At 36.6% G+C, this 14,093-nt stretch overlaps 1 protein-coding gene across 1 annotated transcript in view; it reads right to left on the reverse strand.

Moving 5' to 3' along the window:
* Positions 1-14,093, reverse strand: part of snrka (SNF related kinase a) — a 43,963-nt gene that overhangs the window by 13,632 nt on the left and 16,238 nt on the right. Inside the window, exon 3 of the mRNA XM_042740491.1 lies at positions 3,932-4,073. Coding sequence (XP_042596425.1) covers positions 3,932-4,073 — 142 coding nt within the window. The remainder of the gene's footprint in view (positions 1-3,931; positions 4,074-14,093) is intronic.

The raw sequence follows: 14,093 nt of genomic DNA on the forward strand, positions 1-14,093 counted from the left end.
AGCGTTTCCGCAGCTTACTGCGTTAACCTTATTAACATGTAAAAATGTTGACTAGGGGTCTAAATTGTGTAGTTACCCTTAACGACGTATACATAAACAAATACATTCTATGATTTTACACCATGTCCTAATCAGATGTGACACAACAAGTAGGCTGTCAGTGAGTTTGTGAGCAAAATGCTGTGCGATGCCACATGAGCAGTCAATATAATAACTTATAATATTTAATATACATTTAAGCAAACTGGGATTGTGAACCAATGACATTTCACTGTGATGGTGTAGAATCCATATGGCCAATAAAAACCACCGTCGAATCACAGCCAATGCAAATGCTGTGTCATACTAACAAAAATAAATAAATACATAGTCAAATTAATAAACATCACAATTATTATATTATATTTAAAATCTGCGGTAAATTATACATTGTCACTTATGATTTATTACTATTAAAGTTGTGCAAAAACGATTTTTGTTAATATTGTTAAAAAAAACATAAGTACCTGAGCGTTATTGATAATACTCTCAACCACGATACTGCAGAAATAGAAACCATTCCAAAAATAGAAACTCTTGTTGGTTATCGCATATCATTGTCACAACTGCTTCAACAATTCTGCTTAATATGGAAAAGATACTTTATTTTATTTAATTTTTTTGCGTTAGGACACCGTATTATGCTTTCACACTAAAAAAGCATTGTTTCTGCTGTGTAACTATACAGAAAATGTGATTTTTGGGTAACTACATTGAGTATAACTACTAATAATAGTCAGAATTATTGGAAAAGCTATTGAGATCTTTATACAAATTTGACTCTTGTGAAATTCAGTGTGCAAGGGGTGAGAAATTTAATTTATTACTTTGTCTGTTCATTAAAGGTCAATATTGTAGATTTTCAACCAGCTTTATACTGCTACAACATCGCTAGTAGACTTTGCAGACAAATAAACATTTAAATATACTGCCAACACTGTAAGAATACAAAGCTGGTTGAAAAAATAGGCAAAGTTACCCTTTAAGGCTGGAAAATACTGTCTCGAATAAATTCACAGTCCATTTTCACTTTCCTTATGAGCTGTGCTGTGGAATATGTCTTACTCATTTAATAAACTGGCTAAACTAGGTTATCCTGAAGTCACGATGACCTTTGCAGTAGGTCGTAATTTGTCACCTTTACAAAGACAAAACCAAAACTTCATTTCATTCGAAAAGTAATTTGCATTTCAATGAGTAATTGATCTCTACGCAGGTATGTTCTGAAATATTTACCACTAGTTAAACAGGTTTTGTTTCAGTGCCAAACTGGCCCAACTGTTCATCTCATTTCCAGCCGAGCATTGTGTGATACTTCTAACAGCCTAACAATGTCAGGGTTCGGTCACTTCGGTCTAGTTTTCATGGTTTTGTGACTCCCGTCATGTCGTTGTTTTCATGTGAGCGCGCAACTTTGAGTGTGCTCAAAGGTCAATTTTGAGCACACTCTTTGAGTGTGCGTGTCCTGTTTCCTTGTTTCATGTTGGAGCGTGGTGTTCAGATCCCGGTACTCATGTCTTGTTGAAGTTCGTTTTGTGTCATGGTTCGGATACTCGCGCTCCATGTTCTGTCTTGTTGTGGGAACGCGCGGTCGCGCTGATTATTGGTTCATTTGCCCCACGTCTACCCTCATTACCCTCCTCGTTTGGTCCCTATGTATTCTCCTTGTGTTTGCAGTCCTGTGCCAGTTCGTCGTCGAATGTTCCCTGTCGTGTCCCTTGTCCTGCCAGCCAGTCAAGTTTCCAGCTGTGTTTTACCCTACAGGGTAGTTTTTGTTGTTTGTTTTGTTTTATTTTATTATTAATAAGCCCATTCTCCTGCACCATTGAGTCCTCGCCTCATCCCTAGATCCCCAACCCTGACAAACAATGGCATCCCGCAGAGAAACAATGTCAAGACCCAACACATTTCCTTACCCTGCTTCACAGTTTCCACCGTGTTCTCTATGGAAGTGATAATGACAGGATGAAGTCTGCAGCACCATTATAACACATCCTAATTTTTCTGAAGTGTTTGAAATGTGTTTTAGTACTTGAAAGTATGATAAACAGACTGTGATTATCAGGAAACCCTATTCCTAAAAATAAAGGCACAGAAGACATTAAGCATGTGCAAATAACATAATCTGCTGACACTATGGGTTATCATGTGCTTATTATTGTGCTATGTGCTTATTGAAATTTTATATATATATATATTATATATATATATATATATATATATATATATATATATATATATATATATATATATATGCTATAGCCAAACTTGACAGAATTGAGGCTTATGTTGAATAATATGACAAAACATATATTGGATATAGAAAAAAATATATATATAAAAAATAACTTTAAGAAATCACATTTCTGATTATTTGTGAGCAATCACCATTACATGAAAGTAATTGCAATTAATCGAATGGTGGCAGGGCATGCAAAGCACAAAAATCATTTTGGACCAGATTTTTTCCACCAGCTGGACATGAACATGCGTGTGTGTTCTGCACTGTTTCTCTGTGAACAGACATTCTATTTAAGCGACACTATAAGCAGAGTCTAATTTTAGCTGTTGGCAGTAGTTCTGAAAGATGTTAACACTAAACATGTGTGCTCACAAAGCCCGGACAAAGAACTGGAAAACAAACACACACTGGCCTGACATGCAAGTTCCTGAGGACAAACTGGAAGAGACAGCTAGTAGTGTGAGCTAAACGACACAGTTTGGAGTCGGGGGGGGGGGGTGTTGTGAATGAAAGGTTAGTTCTGGCTAATGCCTGGAGCTTATCAGTTACATAACCGTGCTGTTTGACACAATACGATCATTATGGATGTGGCAGCCTATCAAACTCTGACTTCCGGTAAACTAATCACAAGTACCCTGACACCTTAGGGACACATCAGATCTCTTTTTGCATATTATTATACAATTTAATTTCTATTTTAAACTGTTTTTAATTCCTGGGATGGCAAGGATTAATTTTCAGCAGCAATTACTTCGGTCTTCAGTGTCACATGATCCTTCAGAAAGCATTCTAATATGTTGTTTTGGTGGTCAAGATTTTTTCTTTTATTATTATCAATGTTGAAAACAGTTAATATTAAGCTTAATATTTTTGTGAAAACCGAGATACCTTTTTTTTTCAGGATTCTTTGATGAATAGAAAATTCAAATGAACAGCATTTATTTTAAATTATAATCTTTTGTAACACTGTTATGTCTTTACTCTCACTTTTGATCAATTTAATGCATTCTCGCTGAATTAAAAAGATTTTTGAGAGTATTTTTGGTGCAATAATGTGTTATTGTGAAAGTTGCAGATGACCTCAAACATCTTGGGAGATACATGGAGCAAATCTCACATTCTCGATCTCACAACTCTGGTCTGGTTTACCTCCACTGTAAATACAACTTATTGGTTTAAAAAAAGAGGGGAAGAGTCAATTATTTTTGATGCTAATGCCAAAAATTGTGCCATGAATGTTGTCAAATCAGCTTAACTTGCATTAGACCTTATAAGGTTTCACTGTAACTGGCACAAAATGAAATCAATATTCGCAATTATGTGTATGACAATTAATGACCTGCCAAAATATAACCATTGACAATGGCAGATACGGTAACAATTTTTCAAACTAGCCACAGAAGGGAAAAAAAAATATATATAAAAGATATTTTGATTCTGAGAAGGTCACTTCAAGTCTGCCTGAGGTAGCTTATTAACATCCATGTCAACGTTACTGTCTGGCTTTCTAGATTATGAATGTACAGTGAAAGGCTCCATTAAGCCATTGTCTATCAATAGCCTAAAAGAAAAAATGTGGACATTCAAGCTGCAGGAAATGCCAGAGATGATCCAACTGGGGCCAAGACAGAGGTTAAGGGAGCAACTTACTCTTTGCAGGCGTTGGAGACGTGGGCAGGTACAGTGTATTTGCAGTCCATGATCATAGTCAGGGTCTCGCTGTCGTTGGCCTCTTGGAAAGGGGGCTGACCGCACACTAGCATGAAGAGGATGACCCCTAGACTCCAGATATCTACAGGAAAGAGGGTTAAAATGTTATCAGCATTTTCAACAGACTGTTTAATTCATTAGAATAGTGAAGACAGAGAGAGAGAAAAAAGAAAAGAAAAAAAAAACCCATCATAGAGCCTTCATTGTCTCAGGAAGGCAGAATAAAACAAGACAGACAAAGGTCTACATACCTACAATGTCAACCAAGAATTTGGCAGAGTGTAACATCTGGCACATTATTTGCATTCATTTTCAGTATTTATGATTCTCAATAAACAGTGTCTGCTCATTTTCCCATGGTAGTGAGACAATTTCACAGGTGGTTTTGGTGCAGACCTGATTTCAACTGATTTATTTACTTTTGTTAGTGTGAATAAAAGCTGTCATCTAAACTTGGTTTCAAACAAAAGAACTGCATGATTCAAAAAAAAAATATATATATATATATATATATTCTGGATTACATCAAATGTACCAAGTGTGAACATTAGTTCACTTCAAAAAGAAAATTCTATCATCAGTTCACACATGAACTGAAAAAACCCCCACATGACTGAAGAGAGACGAGAAAAAGCGCTGTGAAAAGAACGTTCTGAAGAAAAGATGGATGGACTAAGTTTGTTTTCAAACTTAATCAAATGTACCAAGTTTGAAGACAATTTTAAAAGATTAATTCAACCAAAAATGAAATAACTATCATTGTATACAAAAGAACCACGTGATTCGGATTGACAATAGTGTTCTGAAGGAAAGGGGGGCATACTGAATTTCATTTCAAACTATTAGTTCTTCCCCCAAATGAAAAGCCTATCATAATTTCACAAAAATCCTCAAATGATTCAGATTGACAAGAGTGTTATGAGGAAAAGGAGGACAAACTGTATGTGGTTTCAAACTCAATCAAATGTACCAACAAGTGTAAACACAATTTTGAGGGATTAGTTCACCCCTAAAATGAAAAGCCTATTATAATTTCACAAAAAGACTTAAATGATTCAGATTGACAAGAGTGTTATGAGGGAAAGGGAGACAAACTGATTTTGGTTTCAAACTCAATTAAATGTGCCAAGTGTGAATACAACTTAGAAGGATTAAGGCTGATTTATACTTCTGCATCGGACATACGCCGTAGCCTCTATGCCGTAAGCTGTGAGTCAGTTTTCATTTATACTTCAGCGTCATTTGCCACGTCAACCTGCAGTACACATGCAAACTGCTGGTCTGCAGTGTCCACGGGCATGTTGCTTGTGTAACCCGCAGACCACGGCAAAAGCCAAAGAAGAAGCCGCTCACTGGAGAAGCATTATAGCCGTGACTGCGGCAAATAAATATCAAAGAACAGATAATTTATTTAAAACTCCAAAAAAGAGACGACATTGGAACAGGAGAAGACGGCATTCTTTCAATCTCCACAAGGACTTGTACCATGGCAGAACAAATATGAACATAATTTTGAAGGATTAGCTTACCACAAAATTTAAATTGTCATCATCTCATATCATTTCAAACATTTATTGTGTATACTACGAAATAAAAAATTAAATAAATGGATTGTTAAATTTTAGGGTGAATGGTCATAGTGAGACTGGCATACGGGGTTTCAGACTATGACTAAAATGTAAAATGTGACAAAAAAACCCCTTTGTGACAATGGCTGATGCCACCACTGGCAACAGTTGGGAAAACCAGAGAGCTGGCACACAGATATCCCTGGATTTGTCCCTGAAGTTCTGTGCAAAATTTTACTAATCACAAAATGCTTCAGTTTTAAAGACGTGTGGTTTCTACAACTGATGACAGTTTTTCTGTAATCGTGCGACACTAATGTGCAAAGTGCGAGATGCTCAGTGACTCTGTGTTCTGGTGGTGAACAGTGGAAAGTTTGGGAGAAGTGACCGAGCCCATTAACAGACATTAAATCAATTTAGCAGTGTGGGTGGCCCGCAGACTGAGAAAAATTGGTTTGTCTCAGCCAAAATCTGCCCCACGAGCCCTGACAGTCAAAACACGTAATTAACAATTGCTACGGAATGTTCAATAACTAAACAGAGAAAAAAAAGAAAAAACACTGCATGAGCGGTCTGGAGCGGCATGCACTTCCTAATCTTAAATCAGAAATTGTAAATACAGCTGTAACTGAAATGAGAGAGAAAGTTTAAGCAAAACTTCCATTATCCCTTCACTCTCCAGAGATGTCACCACAACTATGGCAACAGTTTGCAGTGGCAAGAAGCAAACCACTTTAATAGGCCCATTTTATGAAACTGACAACGCATTTGAGAAAATGGAAGAGGCATGATTTCTTGCTCTACCTTGCACAGATGGCAGAGGTGCATTTCTAGAAGGTAATGGGAGATATTTTATCTGATAATGGCCCCTCGGAGAGCTCCAGTCTGCTGCGGAGTGTGCAGCAGTACACCTGAGGCACTGAGCAGCCGTGGTTATGCACCGTGCCAGCGGCTCTGGACCGTTTCCGTCCCTGCTGGGACTGTTCGGCTGTAATGACCTGTACACCCACAGGCTGCGGGTTTGCTCTGAACACTGACAGACAGATGGATCAGAAACAAATCTGACCCAGCAAGAGGTCACTGTATAGCCAGATATCCTGCAGTGTTTAAAACTCTACCATTGACACAAGGGTAAACACACAGCATGCTCTACCTATGGACAATTCGATTGTGAGAGCTTTGTCAGTTCTGATTATTAAATTTCAACTAAAAGCAGTTCATTCATGGTGGCAGCATAAAATAATATTATAAAGAATGCAGTCTTTTGCAGCCAGATTTCTGACTATGAACAAGGGTCCCGATCTTCAAGTACCCACTTAAGGCCTATTCACACCAAGAACAATAGCTATACATAACTACAACTATAAATACGTTGTATGGTGATAATGTTCTGTATAAGCACACACACTGCAGTTATGTAGTCTAAATTCTGATTGGCTGTAAATGTTAATCAGCTGATTTTTTATTTTTATTTTTTTATTACATTGTTATAGCAGTGGTGTGGGCTTCCCATACACTCTTCTGTGTCAGCCGCGTCACACGGATACATTTTCCATGTGTATTTACGCTTTGATTTGAATGAAAACACCACATCTGTGCAGCGCGGCTGATACAGAAGAGTGTACGCTGCCAATTAGAACAATTAGGAGACTAATTGTTGAATAAAGTCTTTATTTGTGTTTTCTTCGTGTACAAAAAGTATTGTTGTCACTTCATAATGTTACGGTTGAATCACTGATGGCAGATGGAGTATTCTGACGATGCTTTTCATACTTTTCTGGACCTTGACAGTGTAAGTTACTTGGCAGTCTATGGGACCGTCACAAGCCTCCCGTTTTTCATACAAAATATCTTAAATTGTGTTCCAAAGACGAATGAAGCTTTTACGGGTTTGGAACGACATGGGGGTAAGTGATTAATGACCAAATTTTCATTTTGGGGTGGAGTAACTCTAATGAGACAATATTAAGACATTTTTATGTTGCACTCCATATGCACTGAAAAAATAATCCTGCTGTCCACTGAAAGATCCAGTTGAAATAATTTGAGCAATGTTTCAACGCTTGACCTGTGCACAGCTGTAGCTCGGCGTTTAACTCCATCTAACTCAACGTGCTGGAAAATGTTGACACACATGATTTGAAAGAGCCTTTAGTCACTTGATGGCTTCCTTCAGCCATTCAGCACACTATTATAACAATCACAGTCAAGTCACTGATAGATCATGCCTTCGCCAATTCATTCGAGAAAAGAAACCGCTACAAAAGCCATACACAAACAAAGACATTGAAACTCTCATTGAGATACTGACATCATAACAATACAAAGACATTCAGAGACAACATCTCTGACATTCACAGCTCTTTGGCACATCAAAATATCAATCCATGCAAAATAAATCAAACAACTCATTTCACAGTCTGAGTACTTCAAATATAAATGCATTTGGCGACAGGACAATGCCTCAAACACACTCTTTCCAGTGCTAGACAAAGACTAATGGGTCGTGGCTAAACAAAGGGCTGCTTTTATTGTACGAGTCCATCTGTGGTGCTCTGTCTGTCAGCTGTGGATGAACTTCAAATGTAGTTCCCTCATAAAGAAACAATGCCTTAGTCTGTAGTAGAACTGTAGCAAGTCATCAACAGATGCCATCACCACTATGCCCCTCGGTGACTGAAGTGCTTTTCTTTGTGTCAAGCCGTCAGATGCAGCTCTATCCACGGTTTGTCGTCACAGTGCACTTGACGCCAGGGCCCATTATGCAAAACTTGGGTTATTTTAACCTCAAGACAGGACAATGCTCAAGCCTGGATGCATCTTAGACTGTTTCACAACCTTGGCGCTAGAAACGTCTGCACTAAACATAAAATATTTACAACATAATGTAATCCAAGATCGATTTGCTAGCATGGTGTGCACATACAGAGTCCAACCCTTACTAATCTCAAAAGCTTTTCAATGCCCTGCTGAACACCTAAAATAACAAGAATGAACCAATGTATTAATAATAATAAAAAAGAAATACAAAAAAAAAAAAAAAAATCAATACAAGTTGCATTTAAAAATTAGTTATTTTATTTTACTGTTACATTAAAAATGTAAACATGACTTTAACAGCTTAAAATATGAATATTTATTTGTTCCCAGTTCCACAGTCTTCACATGCTGCTCTCCCGACTGCTCCATACATGCATAATGTGAGTGAAAATCAGCATGTTAGACCTCTGGGGTTTGCTGTAAACTAGAGCTCTCTATAATTCCAACAACAAAAAAGCTCACATGGAAAACTGCAGTGACCTAATATTCTCAATAATGAATCTGATTACTACAAAAAAAAAAAGGGTTAGGCTTTACAGTCTTAAGAAAATAAACTCATTTTAAAGTTAAATTAGAAGATTCATTCCGGTAGATCCGCCATGGGAGCTTTTAGGAGTGACGGTCATGCTCTTGTGTTGAATGTGACAGGTGAGCTGACATTACGTAACACGGGTGCAACACAGTCTGCGTGTGAGTGGTGTGACTTTAAGGCATTTTTTAAATGAGCCTGCCAATACCGTTAAGGTGTTCTGAGTGTTTTGTAAGCACATTAGACATGTATTTGCATACTGGCCCAAGTCAGAACACAGACAGACAGACACATAAGGTTTTTAGAAAAAAGTTAAAGATTTTACATTAAAAAAATAATTAAATAAATAAACATAACAATATGGCACAATGTACTGCATTAACATAAAAGACTTTTAGGAATAAAGGAATATTCCATATTTATTTATTTTTACTGGTGTTTTACATGTATTTTGAATTTTGCATTTCATTGCTTTTTGTTTTAGGGTTAAAAAAAAAAAAGTGTACAAATAAAAAACCAGTACATTTAGTTTTTTTTTTTTTTTTTTTTTTTTTTTTACAGTGTCCCTTCACATGCAGTAAAAACACTATATCTGCATTGTATTATCTGTAATTTACTGTAAACTACTGTCAGATTTATGGTTCTTGCAAGTAAAAAAAGTGAATTAGCATTCCCAGAAATTCCCGTGTCATCAAATCATATTATTGCATTTTATATAAATAGTTATGTTTTATTTCTGCTAAAGGCTAAATTAAATGCCAAGTAAATTGCCAAATTAACTATATCGCTATAAAATGTATGGTAAGAAGTTGCATAACATGTTACTCCATAACACCTGAAACATTAACACTGTTTGTTCTCACTCCATATTAAGTGTATTTGCAAGTAAAATTCACAATTTGACAATTAGAGGTGTCATGCAATTTTGTAAACAAATATGATGTGGTTTGAGTTCAGTGTTTTTTGTTCAATTTTCTAACTCTAAGTATGAGTTATAGTGACACATAATCCGCAGGACTGCAGGACAGAAAGCATGACACTTTCAATTACACTAGACCTTAACTAGTGCTGTACTATTACATAAGACTCACTGGCCAATTGCATTTCATAAAGTCATAAACAAAAAACAAAAAAATTATGTACAGTTCTTCAAGCTAAAAAAAAATCTGGTCCAACTCTAAATCAGATGTCTATAATTGCAGTTTACCAAATGTTAAGTCATTAAAAAAGGACTTATCAATAACATTTGATTAAATGTTAGTTACCCTATACTTATGTTACCCATGCAACAAATTTTTAGTTACACATACAGTGACTCATGGCATTTGGACACTTACATGATGGATGAAAATGGATGAAATAAGATATGAAAATATTTGCCATTTATTTAAATAAATATAAAACTGGTGCAGACATAATTTACAAGTAAAGTTATAAAGCCACTTTAGAGCTAAATGAAGTTTTTGGGGGGGTTTTAGGCTTGCAACCTGATGAACATCTGAAGTACCAAAGTAATTAATTTATTAATTAAAAAAGTAAATACAGAAATGAATAAATAAAAGATCCATTAAAAAAATATATTTTTGCTACATTTAACAATTAAAAATAGGACTCACTGCTTCAGTTTTGTATGTTTATCTGTCAATTTAAATAGTGACTATCATTCAATTTCACTACATTTTTTTAAAATTCTAATAAACTAAAAAGTTTAAATTTATTTGTAATAAATGTTTAGTTGATTTACATTGCATGTGTGCAAATGACAGTCACTCTATTAAATAAAAAAATATATAATTCTTTTTTATTTTTATTTTTTTTTCCGCCTGAATATAAAACACACACCAAAGCCATTCAGTGGTCTAATAATATCCTGTGACTGCTGACCTGAACCCATAGGGACAAAACAATGAAGACTGTTTAAGTTTCAGGGGAGGGCCTAGGGGTTTTTGTATGTCTGTGGCATCTGTGTGCTCTAAGTGATGCTCCAGCAAGAACTGAAAATTACAGATTTGTAGCACATCCTTGTTTGAGTGCAGTAGGTTCATGAGGAAAAGAAGTGCTTTGGCCGCATTTGTCCCATCACTCCTAACCACTGTGTGCCCTCCCTCTGTGCTATCACAAAATAAAGAGTCCTATTGAAACAAAAGTAGAACAGCTACTGAAAAGACTCACTGTCTGAGAAAAAAAGGTGTGTGTTACTGAACAAGGAAGTTGCGTGTAAAAACACACACACACACAAAACATATGAAGTGCCTAATCACTGCACAGACACCTGCGACAACAGAGAATACCAACTGGGGAAGGCAGGTTTTTTAGGCTTTATTTTTAGACATTAATAATGTTCTCGGCTCACGCAACAAGACACCAGCTGATGTTGCTTGATATTAACGGAGTCCTCAGAGTTCAGAAAAACAGATGAACCAAAACATTTCATCTGAAAAGACCATCAAGGAAACCAATCTTTGATGTGAGCAGTGAAGGGAACAACTGGCATCAAAAGAACACTGCTAATACACTGAAGAACACTGTCGGCTAATACACTGTACATGAGGTTGCTAAAATCACAAAATGTTTATTAATAAAAAATATATATATATATAAACAAAAGGTTTGATTATTTTAAGCAATAAAAAGGTGTAGTAAGTATAGACAATGTAACAACTACTTTAATAGTTTTCTTTTAAATAAAATATTAAATAGTATTTGTATTACTTTTAAGAATTTATAGAATTATTATATTACATTAGTTACAGTTTACCAGAAAAAAAAATGTTAGCATACCAAATTAAAAAGTAATTGCCAAATGAAAAATAAATAATTTAAAATTATTTTTTTTAATTATTTACAAAAATCATAAAATGCATAATTTTAATTTTTTTTAATTAAAATTATTTTTTTAAAACATTTCTCCTTTCATATAATATTTATTTATTAAATAATACAAATAATTAATACATTATTAAACAACGATTTTGAATTATGTATTGATTTTTTTATTTTTTATGCATTTAATTTTGTTTATTATTATTTTTAATCCTTTATTTATTTATTTTTGTGGTGACTGAGCCAGTGAAAATATTGGATGGACAAGTACAAATCTGGGCCTGGCTAGAAAAAATAAAATAAAAAATAAAAAAAAAATCTTGTTCAGCACTGAAAGAGTGGGATGCATCAGTGAACCTGCACCTGGAGCCTTTTTCTTCTGGTCCTGGTGTCAGGTCTGATGGGTGATCTGAACGGGGGGCACATGTCTCTGGAAGACCTCAAGGGTGCTGGATACACCTGGTTCAACAGCGGCAGCAGGTGTTACCATAGCAGCCAGCGGCCTGGTTTAATGGCTCTCCGGGTGGACTTCACATTGTACACCTGTCTCAGGCAAAATCAGGAAAAGAAAGACACCACTCTAAACATAGTTCCTCCATTTCCTTTAATAGCCTGGACCATCCATCTCTCACATTTGTGTTCTGCTCCCTCTCTATGTAACCCAGAGCTTCAGCATTGCACAGCACAGAAGAAAGAGACATGGGAGGAGCAGATACACCTCACTGCCGTCCCCTCATTGTGGTGCCAGTGCAGCAGAAGTGACGGGACTCGCGTAAGCGTGCAGGCAGCATATGTGCCTTGCTGGTGCTTTAATTAGTGATTGGGGATTAGTCACTTGGCAACTTTCTCTGGTGAGCTCACCGCACCAGTTCTCTTCTCCAGTAACCAGCTTCAGAGCGGCCCAGAAAGGAGCAGCGTGCTGCTCCGACAGAAAGTACGCATCATTTCCTCTTCTAACACACATGCAAAAAGAGTACTTCACTGTTAGCTAGCCTACTCCAATGCTGGTGTAGGGTTCCTGCACCTCACAAAAAGACACAGCAGGCTAGTCAGAGATGACATCCTGTTGACATTAGTTTGTGGTAAGAAATGGTTAGAGCAGGAATCTTTCTTATATATATATATATTTACAATTTTTCTGAAAGATGTTTCTTATGCGTAACAAGGCTGCATTATTTAATATAAAAAACAAACAAACAAAAAAAAAACGGTAATATTGGGAAATACTACAATTTAAAACATCTTTTTCATATACTTTGAAATGCAGTTAATTCCTTTGATTCCAAAGCTTTATTCTGAACACGTGTGAACACATGTGTCACATGATTCTTTAGAAATTGTTCAATTTACTGATTTGGTGCTCAGGAAGAATTTCTTATTATTATCAATATTGAAAACAGTTGTGTTGCTTAATATTTTTGTGGAAACTGACACATTGCTCTAGGGCTGGAAAATAAATTGATGCATCGTGAATCGAGAAATGATCCAGCATCAATTCTGAGATTTTCCAAATGCTTCGCGATTCATTCTCAAGTTGATTCTGAGCTTAGTTTTGAACAGCAGATGGCACTGCATGCTTCATGGCGCTTTTCCGCTGTGTGGTATGACTCGGCACGGCTCAGTACGGCACAGCATGGCCTGGTTTGCATTTCCACTGCAGTTTACTATCGCTTCAGAGTGGGCGGGATTATTCACATGTCATTATAGTTGCGCCGCCTCTACTGCCGCAACTCCTGAAAAACTTTTTAATTCCGCCTCGCCCCATCAAGCTCTTGCTAGATCCGCTCCTCAGCTATCAGCTAGAGCAACATCTGTACTTCTTCAACAGACAACGAAACAGCCACTTTTTGGTTGTTAAAAAAGGTGCGCTTTCAATCCTTCACTGGCTGTGCTGATTTAAATCTAGCGGTTCTGTTGTGTTTGTATTGCAAGTTCAGTGACGCAGGTAATGACGATTCTCTCTGGCCAATCCATGATCAGCAGAGCTTACACGTCAGTCTTGGTAACAGTACGGTTCACTTTGAACCTCAAGCGAGGGGGTACTAAACAAAGTACCAGGTACCAGGGTACTGTACCCAGTGGAAAACCCCCCAAAAGAGAACTGTACTGTGCCGTACCATGCAGTAGAAAAGCGCCATTACAGCCATACTCTACCTGTGTCCAAATCCTTACACACTTGAACCTAAAATAATCATTCATAAAATTTGAAAAGGTTGAAGCGAATTACAATGGTCTTCACAGTGGGAGGTTTACATTAGTGTCATAAAAGCATTCTGAGCAGAGGTGAAATTATATGCCAAATGCACAAGCGCTCTTCAGCACTCTTCTTCATGAGCATTTGAGTGCGCAGATAAAAACTAGA

This window comes from Cyprinus carpio, chromosome B16 (genome assembly GCF_018340385.1).
Source record: "Cyprinus carpio isolate SPL01 chromosome B16, ASM1834038v1, whole genome shotgun sequence".
NCBI lineage: Eukaryota > Metazoa > Chordata > Actinopteri > Cypriniformes > Cyprinidae > Cyprinus > Cyprinus carpio.